Source organism: Myotis nattereri (genome assembly GCF_964212035.1).
Source record: "Myotis nattereri genome assembly, chromosome: 19".
Taxonomy (NCBI): Eukaryota; Metazoa; Chordata; class Mammalia; order Chiroptera; family Vespertilionidae; genus Myotis; species Myotis nattereri.
Window position 1 is genome coordinate 28,505,716 of NC_138095.1, and position 22,440 is coordinate 28,528,155.

At 66.9% G+C, this 22,440-nt stretch overlaps 1 protein-coding gene across 1 annotated transcript; it reads left to right on the forward strand.

Annotated features, from left to right (window-relative positions):
- Positions 1–1,725: 1,725 nt before the first annotated feature.
- On the forward strand, positions 1,726–20,914 carry ULK1 (unc-51 like autophagy activating kinase 1; the record flags this gene model as incomplete). Its single annotated transcript, XM_081113753.1, has 28 exons — positions 1,726–1,836; positions 2,084–2,176; positions 2,285–2,326; positions 9,756–9,788; positions 10,094–10,130; positions 11,303–11,476; positions 11,565–11,638; positions 12,179–12,280; positions 12,644–12,702; positions 12,800–12,882; positions 13,112–13,162; positions 13,314–13,402; positions 13,589–13,739; positions 13,939–13,999; positions 14,160–14,249; positions 14,567–14,764; positions 15,112–15,260; positions 15,479–15,565; positions 15,866–16,134; positions 16,690–16,883; positions 17,124–17,233; positions 17,318–17,461; positions 17,768–17,961; positions 18,081–18,253; positions 18,334–18,452; positions 18,839–18,996; positions 19,288–19,423; positions 19,499–20,914. The coding sequence occupies 28 exons, from the start codon at positions 1,726–1,728 to the stop codon at positions 19,549–19,551; spliced, it is 3,234 nt and encodes a 1,077-aa protein (XP_080969879.1). The 3' UTR covers positions 19,552–20,914.
- Positions 20,915–22,440: the final 1,526 nt, after the last annotated feature.

Consider the following 22,440-nt stretch of genomic DNA (forward strand, 5'->3'; position numbering starts at 1 on the left):
AACAGGACTTCGCTGGCCATGCAGCCACCACCATGGTCGCTGCTCACAGGTGCGGCTGGAAAGCAACCACAGAGGATCCATAGGGAGTGGGCATGGCTGGGTTTCAATAAAACTTTATTTACTAAAACAGGCAGTGAATATCCAGGATATAGAAAGAGCTACACCTGCCCTAACCGGTTTGGCTCAATGGATAGAGTGTCGGCCTGCGGACTCAAGGGTCCAGGGTTCGATTCTGGTCAAGGGCATGTACCTTGGTTGCGGGCGCATCCCCAGTAGGAGATGTGCAGGAGGCGGCTGATTGATGTTTCTCTCTCATCGATGTTTCTAACTCTCTATCCCTCTCCCTTCCTCTCTGTAAAAATATCAATAAAATATATTTAAAAACAAAAAGAAAGAACGACACCTCCACCTGATTCAAAACTGGTCAAAGGACTTGAACCGACGTTTTCAAAGCAGACTCACCAACGGCCCATAAGCACGAGAGCGGATGCTCCACCCCCTCCAGTGTCTTTCTTTTCTTAAATTCTTTTTTGAAATTATTTTTAATGTATTTTTTATTGAGTTTATTGGGATGACAGTGCTTAGTAGAATCATACAGGTTCCATGTGCACAATTCTGTAATGCATCATCGGTGCATTGAACTGTGTGTCCACCACCCACGTCCAGTCTCCTTCCACCGTCATTCACCCCCTTTCACCCTCTCCTACCCCCGCTCTGGCAACCGCCACACTGTTGCCGGTGATTGAGTGACTTTCTCAGTGACAGTAGTAGCCCAGCTCACGGTTGGGCATCTTGCTTTCACTTAATTATAAACTTGGGAGCTTCCCCTCTGAGCACACCCTTCTCTAACTCTGCACAGTAAGGATCTGCCGCGTGTCATTCCACAGAAAGGATGCACGGGGATTTCCCTAAAACCTCTCCTCTTGGAGGGAATGGGGGGCCGTTTCCTTGGCTTGGGTGCCATTTGGCCGGCAATCTGTTGCTATAGGACGCAGTTTTAAAGGCATAACCTTCTAACACAGCTGTTCTGTCCCTAAGAATGTATCCTACCCGCTCCCCAGCCTGGGGTACACATGCCAAGTCCCAGGTATTATGGTGGCAAACGTGCAGCCTTTTAGGGACACAGGGCCTAGCACGCCACTTCCACCCGAGCCGGGCCGCGGCTGGCCCCGCCCCCACCAGTCCCCGCTCCCACAGGCCCCGCCCCTCCCCGACTAGGCCCCGCCCCCGCCAGGGCCTGACCCGGTGCCAGCCCAGCGCCCCTCGAGGCCGCCCCGCCCCGTCGAACCAGGCCCCGCCCCATCTCCAGCCCTGCCACCCACTAAGCGCACGGCCGCTCGCCAGGCCCCGCCCTCAAGACCCCGCCCCGCCGGCCAAGGCCCCGCCCCCAGGCCCCGCCCCACCCCCATCGCGCCCCACCTCCCTCGGCGCTCAGTGCGCGTGCGCGGGCGTCTCGGGCTCTGGGGCCCTGCGGCCGCGGCTCTTTTGTTTCCCCGCCGGGGCCCAAGCCGGAGTCAGAACCCCTGTCCGAACCGGGTCGTCGCCCCAGTCGGAACCGTATCGGAGACCGAGTCGGAACCGGGTCGGCTAGGAGTGGGACTCGATCCGCAGCCGGGCTGTGAGCGGCCCTGGCCTGCCCGATGGCGCGCGCCCCCCGCCCGCTGCCCCCGGCCCGCGCCGCCTGAGCCCGGCCCGCCCGGCCCGCCCGCCGCCCCGGCCCGCGCCATGGAGCCCGGCCGCGGCGGCCTGGAGACCGTGGGCAAGTTCGAGTTCTCCCGCAAGGACCTGATCGGGCACGGCGCCTTCGCGGTGGTCTTCAAGGGGCGCCACCGGGAGGTGATTTAGGGCGGCGGGTCCAGGCCCGGGGCCCCGTCACCCCCAGTTCCCGGGGACCCCTTCACCCCCACGTCCCGGGGAGCCACACATCTCCCCTTCTCTCGGGACCCCTCATATCCACTCCAGGCCTGGGCACCCTCACTGCCAGGCGCCCCCTAACTGCCCTCCCGCCAGGGCTGCCGGGGACAGGGGGCTGCCTCAGGGGGCTCCTGGCCCCCGGACTGAAAACATCCCTTTGGGTTTTCAGAAGCACGACCTGGAGGTCGCGGTCAAGTGCATTAACAAGAAGAACCTGGCCAAGTCCCAGACGCTGCTGGGGAAGGAGATCAAGATCCTCAAGGTGAGCGGGCCGGGGGGCAGGAGGGGGGCAGGAGGGGAGGCGGTGGAGGGGCGAGGCGGTGGGGGAGCCCCGCCAGCCGCTCACCGGAAACTTGGGTTTCTGTCCTAGGAACTGAAACATGAAAACATCGTGGCTTTGTACGACTTCCAGGTAAGAGCCGAGCTGTGGTCTCGCTGTGGTCGGGTCCTGGCGGGGAGGGGTCCCCGGGGGCCGGGGGCCGGGGGCCCAGGCCAGCCAAGCCCCGGAGACCTGGCCGGTGCTGGGGGGTTCCAGGCCGGCGATTTGTGTTTTGGGGGGAAGGAGCTGGGCCTCCCCATCTGGCCCGCCGGGAACCTGGAGACGGTGGGGTTGGCCGGGCTCCCTCTGTCCGCGCTGGGAGAGTGCCCACCTTCCAGGCTGCTGGACCCGGGAAGGGCTGCCGGGTCCCGGGCCCAGCGGTGGAGCCCGGCTGCCCCGGCTCAGGGAGGCCTGGTTACCGCTTGGCGCTCAGGTCTGACCTGGTGGCCCTGACCTGGAGTCCTGTCAGTGGCCCAGTCCCCAGTAATCCTGCCGGCCGGGCCCACCTGTCTGGGCAGGCCCATTGTTTGTTGACATTGCTCCAGGGCCTGGCATTGGCCAGTCTGTCTCTGCGTCAGAGGGGGGGGATGGGAGGGGCCACCGGAGATTCCGACTTGCTGGCAGCGGGGGGGGGGGGGGGGGGGGGGGGGGGCCGGCCACGGGGTAGGAGGGAGGCGGTCACCTGTGGGATGAGGCCACCTCAGGCCTGGCTGGCCCCGGAGGCCACAGTCAGGTTCCCCCACTGTCCCCAGGGCCTGGTGGTGGAGTGGTGGGGGGCTCAGCAGGGGTTCAGGACCCCAGATGCTTAGCTTGGGGACGTGGGAACCTGAGGCGGCTGATCTGCAGGCCAAAGTGCTGACTAATGGTTTTGAAACCTGTTTACTGAGGCCACGGGACCAGCCCCTGGCGGAGGGGACGCTCTGGGCCGGGCGGGCTGTCTGTGTTTGGGTGGCCTCCTCCCCCCTTCCCCGTTCTCTCCTCCCCCTTCGGAGCCGGGCCGTGGCCTTGGGGGCCGTGGCACAGTATGAGGCGACACGGGGAGGGCTCCGGTCCAGGGTGACGGAGGGTGCCTGGCAGCCCACACAGAGACACTGTGTCCTGGGGCCGGGAGGGCGGCCCCTTCCCTCCTCCTCTTCCCTGTCCTCCTCCTAGATGGCCCCCCTTCCCCTTCCCCATCCTGCTGGCCGCACACCTGGTTGTGGGCAGTGCCACTTCCTCCAGGGGTGGCTGCTTGGCTTCCCCCACACATAGAGGAGGTGCTTGGAGGCCGGCACCGCCTCCCCCCCCCCACCTCTGTGAGGCTTGTGCTCTCCCTCCAGGGGTGTGTGTGAGGTGTGGGGTGTGTGTGGGGTGTGGGGTGGTTTCCCGGGTCCTTAGGCTCCTGTCTGGGACCCGGGGGGGGGAAGGTCTTTGAAAAATAGGTTAAGCCCGGCTGGTGTGGCTCAGTTGATTGAGCGTCATCCCATCCAGCAGGAGGTCACGGGTTCGATTCCCAGTCGCTCGTGCCAGGATTTCGGCCTCCATCCCCAGTGCGGGGTGTGGAGGAGGCAGCCGGTCCATGATTCTCTCTCATCTTCGATGTTTCTATCTGTCCCTCTCCCTTCCTCTCTGAAATCAACAAAGTTATTTTTTTTTCAAAGTTACTTTAAAAAAAAAAAACAGTACAAAACGGGACATGGGAAAAGGTAACTCCCCTGTCCCCGCCCCGATGGAGCCCCCCTCCCCCAGAGGGATCCTGTCCCCGTCCCGATGGAGCCCCCCTCCCCCGGAGGGACCCTGTCCCCGCCCCGATGGAGCCCCCCTCCCCCGGAGGGACCCTGTCCCCGCCCCGATGGAGCCCCCCTCCCCCAGAGGGACCCTGTCCCCGCCCCGATGGAGCCCACCTCCCCTGGAGGGACCCTGTCCCCGCCCGATGGAGCCCCCCTCCCCCAGAGGGACCCTGTCCCGCCCCGATGGAGCCCCCCTCCCCCGGAGGGACCCTGTCCCGCCCCAATGGAGCCCCCCTCCCCCAGAGGAACCACACCGTGTGCGCCATGTCTGGGTGTCGGCAAGGTGGCGCGGGCACGGCGGGCATGCTCGCCTGCCCCTTCCCCACCACCACTCCACCTCCCTCTGCCTCTTGGAGAGGGCGCCTGGCACTCCACACAACCATTTCAACCCTTATGTGATCAGTGACACCCCCTCCTCCCAGGAATGGGATGTGAGGTGGTCCCGGCACGTCCGCAGTGTGGGAATGACCACCTGCGCTCGCCTCTGCCGGGTGTGCGTCTGCAGGGTGGATTCCTAGAAGTCGGTTGCCCGGGGAAGAGGGATGCGCGCTTTTAGCTCAGGACAGTGGCCAAATTGTGGTCCACAGAGGCCAGACCTTGGACAGGCAGCAGCACTGCCCGCGTGCGGGAGGGCCTGTCTCCTCTCGTCCCTGCCAGCTCCGTTACAGACATTCCTCTCGGCCCGTCCCAGAGGTGGGAAATGGCATCTTGCTTTTAAAAATAATTTTTTTTATTGATTTCAGAGAGGAAGGGAGAGGGAGAGAGAGACAGAAACATCAACGATGAAAGAGGATCATAGATAGGCTGCCTCCCGCACAGCCAGCAACCCGGGCGTGTGCCCTGACCAGGAGCCAAACCATGACCTCCTGGTTCATAGGCCGACGCTCAGCCACCGAGCCGCGCCGGCCGGGCGGAAGATGGCGCCTCTTAAGGCTTTGTTTTCATTTACTGTGGGTGAGGCCCCAGCATCTCTCCCTGCGCCCATGAATATTAGGGCTACCCCTGCGTTTGTTTTAAAAATACATTTGTATTGATTTCAGAGAGGAAGGGAGAGGGAGAGAGAGAAACATCAATGATGAGAGAGAATCATGGATCGGCCGCTTCCTGCACGCCCCCTGCTGGGGATCAAGCCCACAACCCAGCCATGTGTCCTGAACGGGAATCGAACCCGGGACCCCTCAGTCTGCAGGCCGATGCTCTATCCACTGAGCCACACTGGCGGGGCCCCCTCCGTCTCTTTTACTGGGGCTGGCTGCATGGCCCCAAGCCACACTGCACCCCCTGACTGACGGACCTGTGTGACCTGGGCGGCTGCTCAGCCTCCTGGTGCTGCAGCGTCACCTGTGAAGTGTAGACGCTGAGTAGACGCCCACCTTGTAGGTGGCGGTGGTGACAGCCTGAGCCAGTGCCAAGTGCTGAGACCCGCGCCGCCGTGCGACCCGCGCTGTGTGTGTGTTAGTGACTCGCGGGAGCTCTTTATATATTAAAAGCCCTTTGGTCACAGGTGGCAGGTACCCCACCCCACCCCCAAGGTAGTTTTTGTCTGTGCTGGGGGGGGGGGGGGCGGCGGCGTGCTGTTGGCCTCATGGAAGAGGAGTGTGTGTCCGGCCGATGTGAGGGCCTGGAGGTGGCCCCTTGGACTGTGTGCTTCGGGCCCAGACCTGTGGGGCGGTGGCTGGGGTCCCTGGCCTTCCACTGAGGGTCGAGGGGTGGCCTGGTTGGTCCCCAGGAGCCTGGCCCTGACCTCTGTGGGCACCTGCTCCCCGCTCGTCCGTCCATCACGCCAGCGCCCTGGGCGCCCACTGCGGTCGCCCTCAGCGTCCCCCGGGGAGCGGGTTGTGGGTGCCCCGTGGTGCCCGGGACAGAGCTCCTGCAGGAAATCCACGGTGTTGCTGGGGTGCAGCTTGGACTCGGGGTCTCACGGGAAGGAGTAGTGGTCCCACCAGCTCATGCCTCCGTCCCTCCCAAACCCCCATGAGAGTGGTGCCTGTTTTTCCCAATCGGGCGGCCCGGGTGTGGGGAGACGGGCTGGAGGGGGCAGGCCAGGCTGCCAGCCCCTGGGAGCCCCTGGCACAGCTGAAGGGGGCTTCTGGGAGGAGGCGGTGCCCTTCCTTGGGGTGGGCCAGCCTCTCTTCCCAGGGGAGCTGTGGGGTGGCCAGGAGCAGCTTGTCCCGCCGCCCGTGCCCTCTGCCACCTTCAGGAGCCAGGATGCCAGCTGCGAGGCGCTAACTAGGTCAGCACCTGTCCGCCCACCAGGCCAGTCCTGGTTCCGCAGACGGGCTGGCCGAGGGGCAGCTGGGAGCCTGTTCAGCAGAGCACCTTAGCGCCGACGCCAGGGCCCAGGTGGAGGGGCCCGGTGCAGATTTTAGTGGAACTTGGGGAGAGGACGGGAGAGAAAGGCACCGAGTTGTCGCCCCGCTTGCTCATGCCACGCTGGCCGGTTTCTGCACGTGCCCGACCGGGGATCGAACCGCAACCTGGGGTTTTCGGGACGATGCCCTAACCCCCCTGGCGGCCGGCCAGGGCTCCCCTTGGTCCCTCGAAGGCTCGGCGTCCTTGGCTGCACAGGGCAGAGTCTCGGGGCCTCTCTCTGCCTGTTTTCTCCCTGAAACCGGCTGCGCGGTTGCACTGCCCGTTCGCGGGCCGAAGGCTGTGGGGGCGCTGACCACGGCGCTGAGGGTGGGGCCGGGGTTTCCCAGGGTCTGGTGGGCCCGGGACGTGGCCACCTTCGTGTTCACCTGACTAATGTGACGAGAACCGGCCACAGGAGGGCCAGCGCGCTGCCCCCCGGGGTGGGCCCTCTCCCGGGTGGGCCCCCCTAGGACCCGGCGGTCAGTGGGAGCGGCAGGAAGAAGCCTGGTCCTTCAAGCGTCTGCACTGAGTCCCAAGGGGCTGGCCCGCGGGCGGGCGGAGGTGAGCCTGAGGCGGTCCCGTTTCTGGGTGGCAGCCAGTAGGGCAGGGCTGTGGCCACAGGGCCGTGCTGACCTCTGCCTCCGGGGGGACCAGCACCGGACAGTGACTGCATGGCCCCAGGTGGGTGGGTGCCAGCGCCCGGGCATGAAGCGCCCCGCCAGCCGGGGACGCCGCCTGAGGCCTCGTGGCTGGGCCTCACCTTCTGCCGCCGGCTTGGTGTTGGCTGGGGCGGGGGAGGGGGGGCAGGGGAGGGGGGGCAGGGGAGGACACACTGCGGTGGCCAGGCCGTGTCCTCATCTTATCTGCGAGGCCTGGGCTCCAGGGCTGGTGGAGTCAGCACTTGCCCCTCCCAGGGCCCTGGTCACATGGGAGGCGGCCCCTCGGAAGGGACGCGTCCCCGGCTGCCTCTCTCCCAGGTGTCCCCCAGGCCCGAATGTGTCCTCTTGCTTCTGAGGACTCTGACCCCCACACCCCAGAGGTTCTACTGAGTCCAGAGCGGGGGTGTCCGAGGTTCCTGGGAATTAACCCCCCCCCCCCATACACACACTGCCTGAGGGACAGACCAGAGAGGGGAGAGGAGCTTGGACCCCCTACAGCCCCGTGTGGCCAAGAACCTCTGGCTGAGGGGCTGAGGGGCTTTCTGGGGTGATGAGTGGTGACCTCTGCAAGGAGGGGCGAGGGCTGGGGCAGGGCAGGGCGCCAGCGGCCGGTGGACGGGTGTTGGGAGCTGGCCTGGTGGGGTGTGGGGATGGGGGAGCCCTGTGCGGGGAGCCCATGGGTTCTTGTCACTGCCTCGGGGACCCCTCTCTGGGGCAGGCTGTGCTGGGTTAGGGGTGCCCCTGGATTTGGAGGCCGTGGTGGGCACCTCCCATTGGCAGTCCTCAGTGGTGTGGGCATCTCTGCCCGTCCTGGTGGACAGCTCCTGGGGGGGGCACTCCACGGGGTGGACGCTGTGCTTGCCGGCCTCTCGCCCACCCCTGCCCTCGTCGCTCTGCCCGTCCCTGCCCGTCCTGGCTTGCTGGGTGAGTTCGGGGCTTTCCTGGGGAGCCAGCTGTCGGGAAGACAGGCGAGAGCTGGCGGAGCCCGGCCTGCCCACTGCTGTCCTCGGGCGTGTGGCCCAGGCCCCGCTCATCTCCCCGGGCCTCTTGAGAGGAGAACACTCTCCGCCCAGAGCTCCGACTGGAGGGGACTGGGGAGCAGCTCAGCACCCACGGGAGGGCCGTGGTCAGGGTGAGGGCAGGCGAGGGCGAGGGAGCAGGGGCCTGGGTGTTCCAAACCCTGGTTATTTCTGGGTCCTCATCCCGGGCACCTCTTCCGCCCGCGGCTGGGGCCTCTGCCAGCGCCTCCCCCTGCCTTCCTGTGACCACCTCCGACCCTGCTCCTGTCGCCGGGTCCGCCTCCCGAGAGCCCAGTGACGGAGACTGGGCCTCTCTGCACCTGCCCCGCATTATCTCTCCCGCTCAGCCGGCCCGCGGGCGGGCGGGGCTGAGCTGCTCCGTGGACAGCCGCCCTCAGGCCTCTGGTCCTGCTGGGACACGCCCCACGCGAAGGGCCTGCGAACTCGCGCCAGGTGGGCGTGCTGGAGCCGGCCTGCCTGTCCCAGGGGTGCCCAGCCCGGCCCCAGGAGCTCTCACGCCCTGAGCTCACCCCATGTCTCACCTGCTCCGAGGCGTCTCCACCCTGGACGCAGCCTCTGTGGGCACGGGGTGGGGGCTGACATTGAACATTCACAGTCACAGGGGCTGTGTCCCTGCCCCTCCCCTCCCGGGCGGGGGCGCTGAGCAGGTCCTTCGTCCTGCGCGGTGGGAGCAGGGGCCTCCCTGGGCCTGAGCAGGTGGACAGTGAGCCCACTGCTGGGCATCGGGCTTCCCCTCTTCCTTCCCAGGACCCATGCTCGAGGGCTTTGGGGCTCCCCTCACCCTGGGTGCTGGGGGCGGGGAGGGGGCCCTCCTGTTCCCAGGCCCAGAGTGCTGGTGCTGACGGGGTTTGGGGGCCTGTTCCTGCGGGCGGAGCCCCTCAGTTGGGGCGACCCCACCTGGGGAAGAGCTGGGGGCTGTGAGCTGGGGAGCAGAGGCTCTGTGTCCTGCTCTGTGACTGGGGCTCCGGCCTCAGGAGGAAGGGCCTGCACCTGGGGAGCCTTCAGGCAGACGACCTTGTGTGTGTGTGTGTTGGGGGGGCGGAGGGGGTCTGCACGCCGGCCTGGCACAGGGCTTCTCCATCTGGGTGGACTGAGTGGTGCACGCCGGAGCCATGGGGCCGGGGCCGAGCCGGAAGCTGGCCTGGCCATGGCTCTTTGATTCCGGATCCCGGATCCCAGCAGTTTCCGCACCTGAGGGCCATGTCCCTTCCCAGGGGTGGCCTGGGGCTCCCCCTGAGTGGGTCCCCCAGCCAGGATGCATCACTCAGAGCAGCAAGCTGAGCCCTGACCAAGCCTCAGGCCTGGTCTGACTGGGCAGCTGAGGGCTGCACAGGGAGGTGGGGTCCACACCCCACTCTGACACCTCTCCTGGGACCTTAGCCCCTGCCCCAGACTTGGCAAATGAATGTTCTGATTGGCTCCTGCTCCTGTCACTCAAGGACATGACCTCAAAACCAAAACACCAGAGCCCACTTGGCTCTCCGACGTCCTGTCTCCCTGCCACTAGCCAGCTGGCTAAGCCTGGCACGCAGGCCCCCGGCAACTGGCGCCCACGCTCACTGGCGGCTCCTGCCGGGGGCCCAGGTGGTGTGTGCAGGGGGCCCAGTGCCCAGGCCACACGGCTGAGCCAAGCTCCCCAAGGGCTGCCATAACGGGTCCGGAAGCGCTCCCCTTCCTCTCACGCCTCTTCTCTGTCCCGCAGGAAATGGCCAATTCCGTCTACCTGGTCATGGAGGTGAGTCCCTGCAGGCCTGGCTGTCGGACGGGGCCCCGCCCTCCCAGCGTTTGGACCCCTTGTCACCTGGGTGGGGCAGGCTTCCCGTGTCCTGTGTCCGTGGGCTTAGGGCACCCCACCCAGTAGCCACGGCAGGTGCCTGAGGGGTGGGCAGCACCCCTGTTGACCTCATCAAGCATGGATTGTGGGGACACCTGCCCAGGGAGGAGGGGCAGCACTGAGTGCCCAGGCGGAGGGCAGTGGGGAGACTGGGCAGGGCTGGAGGGGTGCCTGGCGCTGACAGGCGTGTGGCTGGTCTTTTGCAGTACTGCAACGGCGGGGACCTGGCCGACTACCTGCACAGTGAGTGGCACCCGCGGCCATGGCTGCGTGCCCGGCCCACCCTGACCCAGCCTCCGAGGTGGGCCCGATGGTGGCAGCTGGTCCTCCCCTCCTTCCGCACCTGCTGGGAAAGGGGGGAGTGGGACCGGAGCCTTCAGGGACAGCCCTTTGCTCCTGTTGAGCGGGGCCCTCTGAGTGGCCCCCAGGCCTACAGGGCCCCTGGGTACCTGTTTGGCTGCTCTGCCAGGTGCCGGCTCCCCATAAGGGCCAGGGCCCCCGGGTACCTGGCTGGCTGCTCTGCTGGGTTCCACTCCCCATAAGGGGCAGGGCCCCCGGGTACCTGGCTGGCTGCTCTGCTGGGTTCCGCTCCCCATAAGGGGCAGGGCCCCCAGGTACCTGGTTGGCTGCTTTGCCGGGTGCCGGCTCCCCATAAGGGGCAGGGCCCCCGGGTACCTGGCTGGCTGCTCTGCTGGGTTCCACTCCCCATAAGGGGCAGGGCCCCCGGGTACCTGGCTGGCTGCTCTGCTGGGTTCCGCTCCCCATAAGGGGCAGGGCCCCCAGGTACCTGGTTGGCTGTTTTGCCGGGTGCCGGCTCCCCATAAGGGGCAGGGCCCCCGGGTACCTGGCTGGCTGCTCTGCTGGGTGCCGCTCCCCATAAGGGGCAGGGCCCCCGGGTACCTGGCTGGCTGCTCTGCTGGGTTCCACTCCCCATAAGGGGCAGGGCCCCCGGGTACCTGGCTGGCTGCTCTGCTGGGTGCCGCTCCCCATAAGGGGCAGGGCCCCCGGGTACCTGGCTGGCTGCTCTGCTGGGTGCCGCTCCCCATAAGGGGAAGGGCCCCTGGGCTGTGCCGCAGGCGGGTCAGTCTCTGTACCCACCCCTCCCCCCCATCAGTTCAGCCCCTAGGTCCTTGAGAACCCAGCCTCGGGGCTCAGTGCCGAGCTGCAGGCCGGGGGCTTGCCGGGAGGGGACGCTGAGAAGGAGTGGGGGGACAGCAGGGAGTTGCCCCGGGGTGACACTGATCGGTCAGAGCTGGGCAGGCAGCCCTGGTGGCCTCAGGTGGTCAGGACACGGACCTGCAGAGTGGGTGGCGGGCCACAGACCCCAGGGGCTGTCGGAGGCAGCGGGTCCCATCGCAGGGTGTGGGGTCCCCGTCCCCCGGGAGAGCTGCGCCCTGAGCCCCGTCTCCCCACAGCCATGCGGACCCTGAGCGAGGACACCATCCGGCTCTTCCTGCAGCAGATCGCGGGCGCCATGCGGCTGCTGCACAGCAAGGGCATCATCCACCGTGACCTGAAGCCGCAGAACATCCTGCTGTCCAACCCCGGCGGGCGCCGCGCCAACCCCAACAACATCCGCGTCAAGATCGGTGAGGCCGCGGTAGCGGGCGCAGGCGCGGTGCGAGGAGGGGCTGCCTGCCCTGCGTCTGCCCCCTCACTGTCTGTCCTCTCCTGCAGCCGACTTCGGCTTCGCCCGGTACCTGCAGAGCAACATGATGGCGGCCACGCTCTGCGGCTCCCCCATGTACATGGTAGGTGGCGGCACAGCCTGCCCTCCCCGTCCACTGCTGTGCTGTGGCCTCACTTGGGTGGTTGGCCAGTATGGCTGTCCCATTGTTTCTGGCTGGCACCTGGCGGGTATCTGCTCTGATTGGCTGGCACCTGGCGGGTGTCTGTTCTGATTGGCTGGCACCTGGCGGGTGTCTGCTCTGATTGGCTGGCACCTGGCTGGTGTCTGCTCTGATTGGCTGGCACCTGGCTGGTGTCTGCTCTGATTGGCTGGCACCTGGCAGGTGTCTGTTCTGATTGGCTGGCACCTGGCTGGTGTCTGCTCTGATTGGCTAGCACCTGGCTGGTGTCTGCTCTGATTGGCTGGCACATGGCGGGTGTCTGTTCTGATTGGCTGGCACATGGTGGGTGTCTGCTCTAATTGGCTGGCACCTGGCAGGTGTCTGTTCTGATTGGCTGGCACCTGGCTGGGGTCTGCTCTGATTGGCTGGCACCACCCTAGGTCAGTGCATACTCAGTGTCCATTGTTGCCGAGGCCCTGACCCCATGTTTCTCGCCGGCAGGCCCCCGAGGTCATCATGTCCCAGCACTACGATGGGAAGGCGGACCTGTGGAGCATTGGCACCATCGTGTACCAGTGCCTGACGGGGAAGGCGCCCTTCCAGGTGAGTGTGCCCAGCTCAGGGCTGCCTGGCACTCCGCAGAGCTCCGCGAGGGAATAAAGAAGGACACGCACATGCTGGGTCTTCCCCACAGGGCACTGCCCCCCGGGCGGCCAGCTTCTCAGGGGTGGGGGCATGGGCAACCCTTCAATTTCAAGGAGCAAACAACCAATTGCACCAGACCCCTGGGGTCCCCCAAGGCCGGCTGCCTCTTCAGACAGTGGGGCCCCGTGGCTGCTCTCAGCCTGCTGGGGGCGGGCAGGACTGTCCAGAGGTGAGCAAGGGCTCGTGCCCCAGGCCAAGTGCCTCGGGGGATGGAGCAGCTGCCCAGTCCACTGGGGCCCTCACACCCTTGTCCCCCACCAGGCCAGCAGCCCCCAGGACCTCCGCCTCTTCTACGAGAAGAACAAGACCCTGGTGCCCATGTAAGCCCCTGGCCCGGCCCCATCCCCAGCCCCGGCCCCGGCCCCGGCCCCCGAGGACCCCCACCAGGCTGACCTGTCTGTCCTCTGGCCCCACCAGCATCCCCCGGGAGACCTCGGCTCCCCTGAGGCAGCTCCTGCTGGCCCTGCTGCAGCGCAACCACAAGGACCGCATGGACTTCGGTGCGAGCCCTCGGCCCCTCTTCCGGGCATGGGGCGGGTGGGGGTGGGAGCTCTGCTGGGAAACCAGGTCAGGCGGGTGGGGACCTGGGCCAGACAAGCAGGAGCCACCGGGGCTCTGTCTGTGCGCTGGGGCCAGGCCAGCTGGGGGCTGGGGGGTCTTTCACCCCAGAAACCCCGGCTGGGTCCTGAGGTCTCGCTCCCCCTCCCCCTCCCTCTCCCCCTCCTGCAGATGAGTTTTTCCGTCACCCTTTCCTTGACGCCAGCGCCTCAGTGAAGAAGTGTGAGTCCCTGAGGGTCCCATGCCCCCTACCCCTGGGTGCAGATGGTGTGGGGGTGCCCCCTCATCAGTCCCTGGTCCCTCTGTGCTGGGCAACCCCAGGTTGGGGGGTGTGTGCAGGGCAGGGAGGGGACCTGACCACCTGCCCCCGCAGCCCCGCCTGTGCCTGTGCCCTCGTACCCGAGCTCCGGCTCCGGCAGCAGCTCCAGCAGCAGCTCAACCTCACATCTGGCCTCCCCTCCGGTGAGCGCCCTGGGCAGGGAGGCGGGGAGGTGGGGAGGCCCAGCGCCTGGACTGTTCCCGGGGGGTCCGGGCCCAGCCTCGGGTGTAGCGTCTCAGAAAGTGAAGGGGCGGCGTAGTCCCGGGGGGAGAGCGTCAGCCCCGTGTCGGCTGGGCCTGGGCCGGACTCAGTGGCCTCCCTCTGACCAGTCCCTGGGCGAGATGCAGCAGCTGCAGAAGACGCTGACCTCCCCCGCCGAGGCCGCCGGCTTCCTGCAGGGCTCCCGCGACTCGGGCGGCAGCAGCAAGGACTCGTCCTGTGACACCGATGACTTCGTCATGGTCCCGGCCCAGTTCCCAGGTCAGGGGCCACGGTGTGTGTGGGCAGGGGTGCCCGTGGGTCCAGACCTGTCTCCACCTTGTCCACGAAGCCCTGCCTGCAGCCCCCTCCCTCTGTCTGGGATCGAGGGTGGGCTGTCAGGGAGGCCCCGTGGGGAGGTGGCCTGGGAGGGAGGGGACACTCTTAACTGGGCCCAGCCTTGCCTGTCTCCTGTCCGCAGGTGACCTGGTGGCCGAGGCAGCCGGTGGCAAGCCCCCCCCAGACAGCCTGATGTGCAGCGGGTAGGCCCCCAGCCGCCTCTCGGGAGGAAGTGTGGGCTCACGGGTGGTTCTTTTGCCCCGTGGGGGTCAGGCGATTCCGGGAGGGCCGAGTCTTCTGCGACCCCAGGGTGGGGCCAGGGGCTGCGCACGCCTAGCTGCCTGTCTGCTCTGTTCCCACCAGGAGCTCCCTGGTGGCCTCCGCTGGCCTGGAGAGTCACGGCCGGACCCCGTCTCCATCCCCACCCTGCAGCGGCTCCCCCAGTCCCTCGGGGTAAGCAGGCGGCTGGGCGGCTGGAGTGGGTCCCCAGCCAGGCTTCCCCAGCCCTCGCGGGTGGTCCAGTAGGAGGGCCGCGGTGTCCGGGGGTGGACGCTGCAGGGACCACGGGGACCAGTGCCACCAGCACCCCTGGGCCTCCGGGCCCGGCAGCATGGGCTCCCAGGCCGGCAGGAGCTGCCTAGCCTCGCTGCCCTCCATCCCACCTCCTGCGATGTGTGGCCGGCTGGTCCTGACGAGAAGCCCTGGGCGCGGGGTAGGGTGGGCTTTGAGCCGTCCCTCTGCCCCGATGGGGCAGTGCTGGGCATGGGCAGGAAGTTTGGGCCTGGGGTCAGCCTGGTGGCCGTCCCCGGTGACCCCGCCTCCTCTCTGTCTGTCACCCGCAGCCGGCCCGGCCCCTTCTCCGGCAGCAGGTGCGGGGCGTCTGTCCCCATCCCCGTGCCCACGCAGGTGCAGAACTACCAGCGCATTGAGCAGAACCTGCAGTCCCCGACCCAGTTCCAGACCCCACGGTGCGTGCGGGCGGGGCAGCAAGGCTGGGGAGGACCCACTGCCCCAGGCGCAGGGCCCACACACACTGTGCGCTGGCTGCGCGGGCGTAACTCAGACCGCCTTTCAGGCTAACAGCTGTCTGCAGACATCAGCCACGTGTCTTGAGTTTATAAACCAGTGTCGTTGTGGCCGTTTTCAACAGACGAGGCACCTTCCTGTAATACACAGAAGGCCCTGTGGGCTAGTGGTCTCCGTGGGGGGCACACTGGGGCTCCCCACCTGGTAGTTGTCCTCCACCCAGGAGGGCCAGGGGCCGAGCAGTCCGGCAGGGCCGAGGCCTCACTCCTGGCTCTGGTCCTGCCCCCAGGTCCTCCACTGTCCGCAGGTCGGGCAGCACCAGCCCCCTGGGCTTTGCTCGAGCCAGCCCGTCGCCCCCGTCCCACGCCGAGCACGGAGCCGCCCTGGCCAGGAAGCTGTCCCTGGGTGGAGGCCGGCCCTATACTCCATCTCCACAAGGTGGGTCCGTGTGTGCTGGGGGGTGCAGCCCCGCACGGGGAGGGACTGGGCGTCTCCGCGCCGGGATGGGGGTGCAGCCCCGCACGGGGAGGGACTGGGCGTCTCCGCGCCGGGATGGGGGTGCAGCCCCGCACGGGGAGGGACTGGGCGTCTCCGCGTTGGGATGGGGGCATGGCCTCTCTGTCTGGCACTGACCCCGGCACCCCCTTTCCTCCAAGTTGGCACCATCCCTGAGCGGCTGGGATGGAGCGGGGTGCCCTCCCCACAGGGAGCCGAGATGCGGGGCGGCAGGTCCCCTCGTCCAGGTAGGTGTGGCGCTAACGCCGGGGCCAGAGCCTGGATCGGGGGAGGGAGGAGCTCCTCCTGCTTTGGGCGGGGCCGCCTTCCTGTTCCGGGGCCTCGTCCTCACCAGCAGGAGGAGGGGAGGAAGTGGGTTCCCTCCCACGCCGCCTCCATGTGTGGGACCCGGGCGGTGTCTCGGCTCCTCCGCGGTCTCCTGCCTGGCTGGCTGCGAGGGTAAAGGGTGTGATGAACAGACGTGGTGCCCGTCCATGCTCCTGGGGGCAGCCACAGGCCGCAGTGACCAGGCCTGTCCATCTGTCCAGGTTCCTCTGTGCCCGAGCACTCGCCGCGTACCACGGGGCTGGGCGGCCGCCTGCACAGCGCCCCCAACCTGTCCGATCTGCACCTCGTCCACTCCAAGCTGCCCAAGCCCCCCACCGACCCCCTGGGGGCTGTGTTCGGCCACCCGCAGGCCAGCCCCCCACAGCCATCCCACGGGCTCCAGTCCTGCCGACCCCTGCGCGGCTCGCCAAAGCTGCCGGACTTCCTGCAGCGGAACCCCCTGCCCCCCATCCTGGGCTCCCCCACCAAGGTAACGCCCCCGCGTCCCAGTCAGTGAGTGAAGGTCCCCTGTCAGTGTCGGGTCTTGGCTGGTGGCCGTCTTCCCGAGGCAGAGCCTGTCCACAAAGCCAAGCAGCTGCTGTGTGGCCCTTCGCAGAGGAAGTGCCCCACCCGGCCCAGCAGTCAGCCCAGGAAGCACAGGCTGCCGCCTCGGGAACCATGGAGTCAGTTTTCCTGTCTGTGAAATGGAAACAGAACCTACAGCCACCCTGTGGTGTCACCATTCGGGCTTAGGGCGCGCGCGTGTGTGTGTGTGTGTGTGTGTGTCCCTCCACGTGTCCAAGTGTGCGTGTGTGCGTGTGCATGTGTGCGTGTATGTGTGTGTGCGCGAGCGTGTGCATGTGTGTGTGTGTGCGTGGTACTTTTGTCCAGCACAGAGCAGTGTTGGCCACGGAGGTGGGGCCATGGAGGGCTGGTGCTCGGGGCTGGGCCCTACAGACGCAGGTGGACCTTGCCGACCTGCCAGGATGTCCCCAGCCGTGTGGGGAGGCCCGGTGGGCGTCCTCAGCACCCACTGCCCTCCTAGGCCATGCCCGCGTTCGACTTCCCCAAGACGCCCAGCTCCCAGAACCTGCTGGCCCTCCTGGCACGGCAGGGCGTGGTCATGGCGCCGCCGCGGAACCGCACGCTGCCCGACCTCTCGGATGCCGGCCCCTTCCAGGGGCAGCCGCTGGGCGCGGGCCTGCGGCCGGCGGAGGACACCAAGGGCCCCTTTGGCAGGTGAGGGGGTGTGAGTGGGACCCCCCTCCCCCAATGCCTGTCACTTTGTCCCTCTGGGGTCTGCTGGTCTGTTCAGGGGTGACTGGCTGCCGCTGGGGTGGGCGGGAGGACTGCGCGGCCGGTGCCTGTGCGGCTGGTGGTGCCTGTGGGCAGCCAGGCCGGCCGGCCTGCCCGGGGCCCGTGGGGCTGTGCCGGCCTCTGGACCCCAGGTGGCTCATCGCTGCCCTGTGTCTCCGGCAGGTCCCTCAGCACCGGCCGCCTCACCGACCTGCTCCTGAAGGCGGCGTTCGGGGCGCAGGCCCCCGACTCGGGCAGCTCCGACAGCCTGCACGAGAAGCCCATGGAGATCGGTGAGCTGTGTCCGCAGGGCGGGGTGGGGCGCCCCCTCCCTCTCCCCCATGGGCGACGTCCCTGAGTTCCTCTCCCTCCCACAGCGCCCTCTGCTGGCTTCGGAGGGAACCTGCAGCCAGGTGCCCGTGCTGGGGGGGCCAGCAGCCCTTCCCCCGTGGTGTTCACGGTGGGCTCGCCCCCCAGTGGGGCCACCCCGCCCCAGGGCCTCCGCACCCGGATGTTCTCAGGTGAGGACGGCGCAGGGCCCCTCGCTGCCAGGACGCGGCTGCCCTGGGTTGCGTCCTGGTGGGCAGGAGGCCGGGCTGGGGACTCCCCAGGCGAGTGCAGGCCCCACCCACAGGCCCGGCCACGCAGCCTCTGCACTGACGTCCCACCTACAGCAGGTGGGCCAGGAGGGCGAGCCTCCCCTGGGAGCTCCGCTCAAGGGCACAGGCGTGTAAACCGCGGCCCCCCAGTCCCGAGGGTGTGTCATGGGGTCACAGAGGGGCTCACAGGGAGCGGGGAGCCTGTCCTGAATGGGCCTCTCCCCACAGTGGGCTCCTCCAGCTCCCTCAGCTCCGCCGGCTCCGCCTCCGCCCGCCACCTGGCGCCCGGGGCCTGTAGCGAGGCCGCCCCGGAGGTCCTGGCCCCCGGCCACTGCTGCGGCTTCGCCGACCCTGTCGCTGCCAACCTGGAGGGGGCCGTGACCTTCGAGGCCCCTGACCTCCCCGAGGAGACGCTCATGGAGGTGAGGGGCTGGGCATCGCTGGCCGAGCGCGTGCTCCTGGGCGAGGGGCCGTGGCTGGGGCGGGCGGAGCAGAGGCCTCTGCGTGGGCCGCCCAGCTCAGCACTCTGCTCCGCCCCCAGCAAGAGCACACGGAGATCCTGCACGGCCTGCGCTTCACACTCGTCTTCGTCCAGCACGTCCTGGAGATCGCTGCCCTCAAGGGCAGCGCCAGCGAGGCGGCCGGGGGCCCCGAGTGCCAGCTGCAGGAGAGCGTGGTGGCCGACCAGATCAGCCTGCTGAGCCGCGAGTGGGGGTGGGTGTGCCCGGCGGGCTGGCGCGGAGGCGGCCTGGGGTCGGGTCCCCCCAGCCGCCTGATGTGCCTTCGCCCCCCAGCTTCGCAGAGCAGCTGGTGCTGTACCTGAAGGTGGCCGAGCTGCTGTCCGCGGGCCTGCAGACCGCCATTGACCAGATCCGGGCGGGCAAGCTCTGCCTGTCGTCCACTGTGAAGCAGGGTGCGTGGGCTCAGATGCCGGGGAGCGTGGGAGTCGGGCAGGTCAGGGCGGGAGGTGACCGGGGGGAACAGGAGGGTCTCCCGGAGCAGCGGCCAGCGGGGGCAGCGGGAGGCGGGCGGGCAGCGGCCAGCGGGGGCAGCGGGAGGCGGGCGGGCAGTGTGGCCAGCGGGGCAGCGGGAGGCGGGCGGGCAGTGTGGCCAGCGGGGCAGCGGGAGGCGGGTGGGCAGTGTGGCCAGCGGGGGCAGCGGGAGGCGGGCGGGCAGCGGCCAGCGGGGGCAGCGGGAGGCGGGCGGGCAGCGGCCAGCGGGGCAGCGGGAGGCGGGCGGGCAGCGGCCAGCGGGGCAGCGGGAGCCAGCGGGCAGTGTGTGATGCCCCCCCCCCCACAGCGGTGCGGAAGCTGAACGCTCTGTACAAGGACAGTGTGCTGTCCTGCCAAGGCCTGAGCCAGCGGCTGCAGCGCTTCTTCCTGGACAAGCAGCGGCTGCTGGACCGCATCCAGAGCGTCTCTGCCGAGAAGCTCATCTTCAGCCACGCGGTGCACACGGTCAGCGCACGCGGCCGGCCGGCGGGCGGGCGGGCGGGCGGGCGGGCGGAGGCGCATCCCTGCCGCACGCTCCCGGAGACTCAGCTCCCCAGCCGGGCCTGCCGGGGCGGCTGCCGAGGCCTCGGTCTTTCTGCCCAAAGAGCTCCCGTGGGCAGTGCCTGTTGCTGAGATGGCTGACTGGGCGGTTGGAGTCTGCCTTCTCCTGGGGGCGGGGCCGCCGCTGGTCCAGCCGGAGCCCTGGGGCTGCCCGGCCACGCGGGCCCTGTGAGACGCCCGACCCCCGGCCCGCAGGTGCAGTCGGCCGCCCTGGACGAGATGTTCCACCGCCGCGAGGACTGCGTGCAGCGCTACCACAAGGCCCTGCTGCTCATGGAGGGGCTGCGGCAGCTGCTGTCGGACCCGGCCGACGCGGAGAACATCGCCAAGTGTGAGTGCGGCGTCCGCGGGGCGGGCGGGGCGGGCCGGGCGGGCGGGGGCAGCACTCACGGGCCTCCTCCCACAGGCAAGCTGTGCATCGAGCGGAGACTCTCGGCCCTCCTGACCGGGCCCTGCTGACCGGGTGTGTGTGCCTGACCTGGAGCTTGCCTGCTGGGCCCAGCGCTGGACCTTTTCCGCGGGTCCCGGGGTGGGCCGCAAGGACAAGCCCGAAGCCGGGGTCCTCCTCCGGGAGCTGGGGAAGGACGGTCCCGGCCCGGTGTCCGGAGCTGGGTCTGCAGCCACATCTGCTTCCCGGGCTCTGGCTGGCACTGGGTGTAGGGCACTCGGGGGCCGCACAGGCCTCAGCCCAGGCCCGTCCCCTGGCGGCCCCGGCGGCCCAGCAGCCCTGCCCAGGAGCAGCAGGGCCCACTAAGCCAAAGCCTCCCACCTGCCCGGCCCCTCCTCCCGGGACCCACCCAGCTTTGAGTCACGAGCACTTTATGCAGGCCCGGCCCCAGGACTGCCGCCCAGGGTCGCCCTCGAGGCGTGTGTACATACATATACATATATACATATATACATAGCCTGCTGTGCGGCTGCCCTCGGGGAGGCACAGCGTCTTATTTAAATGTTCTTTTAGGAACACACGGTATGACGCACCGAGCTTTCTAAACCAGAGCAGACGTGGCAGTCTTTCACACTTTACTCATCAAATGTGTCTTATTTTTCTGCAGCTCTTTTTTTGTTTAAAGAAGAAACTCATAGGTGTTTAGACGTTTTGTTCTGGAAGGTGGGAGGGGCATGGCAGCAGGTACGCTGCGTGGCTGGGTGTCCTGCTGTCCCACCAGTAGGGGAGTGGGGTTCCTGCCACAGAGATGGGGGGCAGGTGAGAGGGGGTGTTTTGTGCAAAAACCTCCCCATCTGGCTTTCCCAGTCGGTTTTGATGTCAAATCCCTCCCTCCTTCCCCCCTACTCCCCAGGTCCCGGCTGCTATCTGAGGGGTCAGGGAGGCCCACCTTCTGGGTAGAGGGGGCTTCCCCAGGCTGCCCAGCTCTGCCTCGCCCCCTCGAGTGCATCCCCAGAGTTCGGGGGACGCCTGGGCGAGTCCGGGCATCCGGCAGGGGTTTAAGGTCTGCAGCACAGACCCAGCAGGTCTATGGGTGTTCCTCCCAATACTGCTTGAAGTTGCCCTGTTCTTGGGCTTGGAAGAAGCCTGTGACTGCTCTTTCCTCGCTGCACAGGACACGGCCCTGTTTACTGCTTTAGGGCCGGCCGGGCTCCAGGGCTGCCAGCAGGCGGGCGCTGCGGGGGGGGCTCCTTCCTGCCCCTCACTGTGGCACCACGCGTGCCCGCGTGCCTCCTGGCCCGTGCCCGGCCGGCCCTGCTCTCCAGGAGACAGCGCTCGACTCAGTCTACTTCAGAAGGGATCTGTGCGATCCCTCCCCAGTTGTGTTTAATTGTGTAATACCAGTTTAAGGAAATAAACCTTTGGAATTGTTGAGCCGCTGTGACTGATGATTGCTTGGTCACTGTTTCAGGCCTGTTGCAGCTCTCCCCCGCCAGCGTCCTGCAGCACCTTGGACTGGCCCTGCACACAGGCCAGGTTCGTCTGAGGGAGCCACCTCCAGGGCGAGGAGGCTTGGGGAGCAAACCCCTCAGGGCAAGGCTTGGGGTTCGTGGCTGTGTCCCCCTGGCCATGTCCCAGTGGAACCTCCTCACCTGGGACGCCTGCCTCTGGGTTCTCAGGGGTTCACCTCGGAGGGGAATGCAGGTCGTGCACAAGGACCAGCGCCAGGCTGCACGGCAGCCACGCAACTTCCGCCCCCACCGATTTCTCCACATCCTCCCTAGGGCTGGGCCGCCTGCATTCTTTTTTTTCCTTATTGATGAAGGTATTACATACGTGTCCTTATCCCCCCGGTGCCCCCCCCCGCCTCCATGCGTGATAACGCGTGCGCCGTGATGCAGGCTCGCACGCGCCTGGGCGATGAGTGGCCTCGAGCGTCTTCCTACCGCTCGTTGGCCACAGCCCTGTCTTCCTGGGGAGATGTTTATTCCAGGCTGTGGCCTTACTGTAATCAGGTGGGACCTCTTTCTAATGTGGAGTGGTAGGCTTTGCATCTTTTTCAAGTACATAAGTTAAAAATAGCTTCAGTGACCAAAAAGGCTCACCACAATATGAAGCGAAAGTTCATGGAGAGGTAGCACTGGAGGAAGTGAAGGTGGGGCCTCCTCCAGGCGGCTTCCTCAAGTGCGAGGCTCCTCTCCAGACAGGAAGCCCGAGCCCGGTGGGACCGAGGGGTGGGGACCGAGCCCCGAACCCGCCTGTCTGCTCTGTGGGCTCCTAGTATGAGAGTACCAAATGCCCAATGGGATGGAGACAGTCCTGGCCTTTCGTTGCTAAATTTAAATATACATATACATATACATATATATATGTATGTATGTATGTATATATATTTCAGAGAGGAAGGGAGAGGGAGAGATAGAAACATCAATGATGAGAGAATCACTGATTGGCTGCCTCTTGCACGCCCCCCCACCAGTGGGGATCAAGCCCACAACCCAAGGCATGTGCCCTGACTGGAAATCCAACCTCGTGACCTCCTGGTTCATAGGTCAGCATTCAACCACTGAGCCACGCTGGCTGGACAGTGCTCTTTCTAAATGGTTACTTACCCGTGCACCTGCTGGAGGACATCTTGGTGCTTCTGAGTTGGAGGAATCATGAATGAGGTTGCTGTAAACATCCCTGTGCAGGAGCCCGATGGTGACCAGGGCCCAGGAGTGCTGGGCCTGGGGGCACATGGACCATGTGGGACCATCTCGAAGCCCCCTGCGGGTTCCCGGCACACTCACAGCTGCCAGGCCCTCGAGGGCCCCTCAGTCAGGAGGGCTGGGATTGGGCCCCCACCCTGTATCAAGCTGTGGCCTCCAGCTTGTCTGTCCCAACCTCAGGTCTCAGTTTACTCTCCATAGAATGGAGATGCAAGATCATCCATTGTAGCTGGTGGGGTTGAGGAGGGA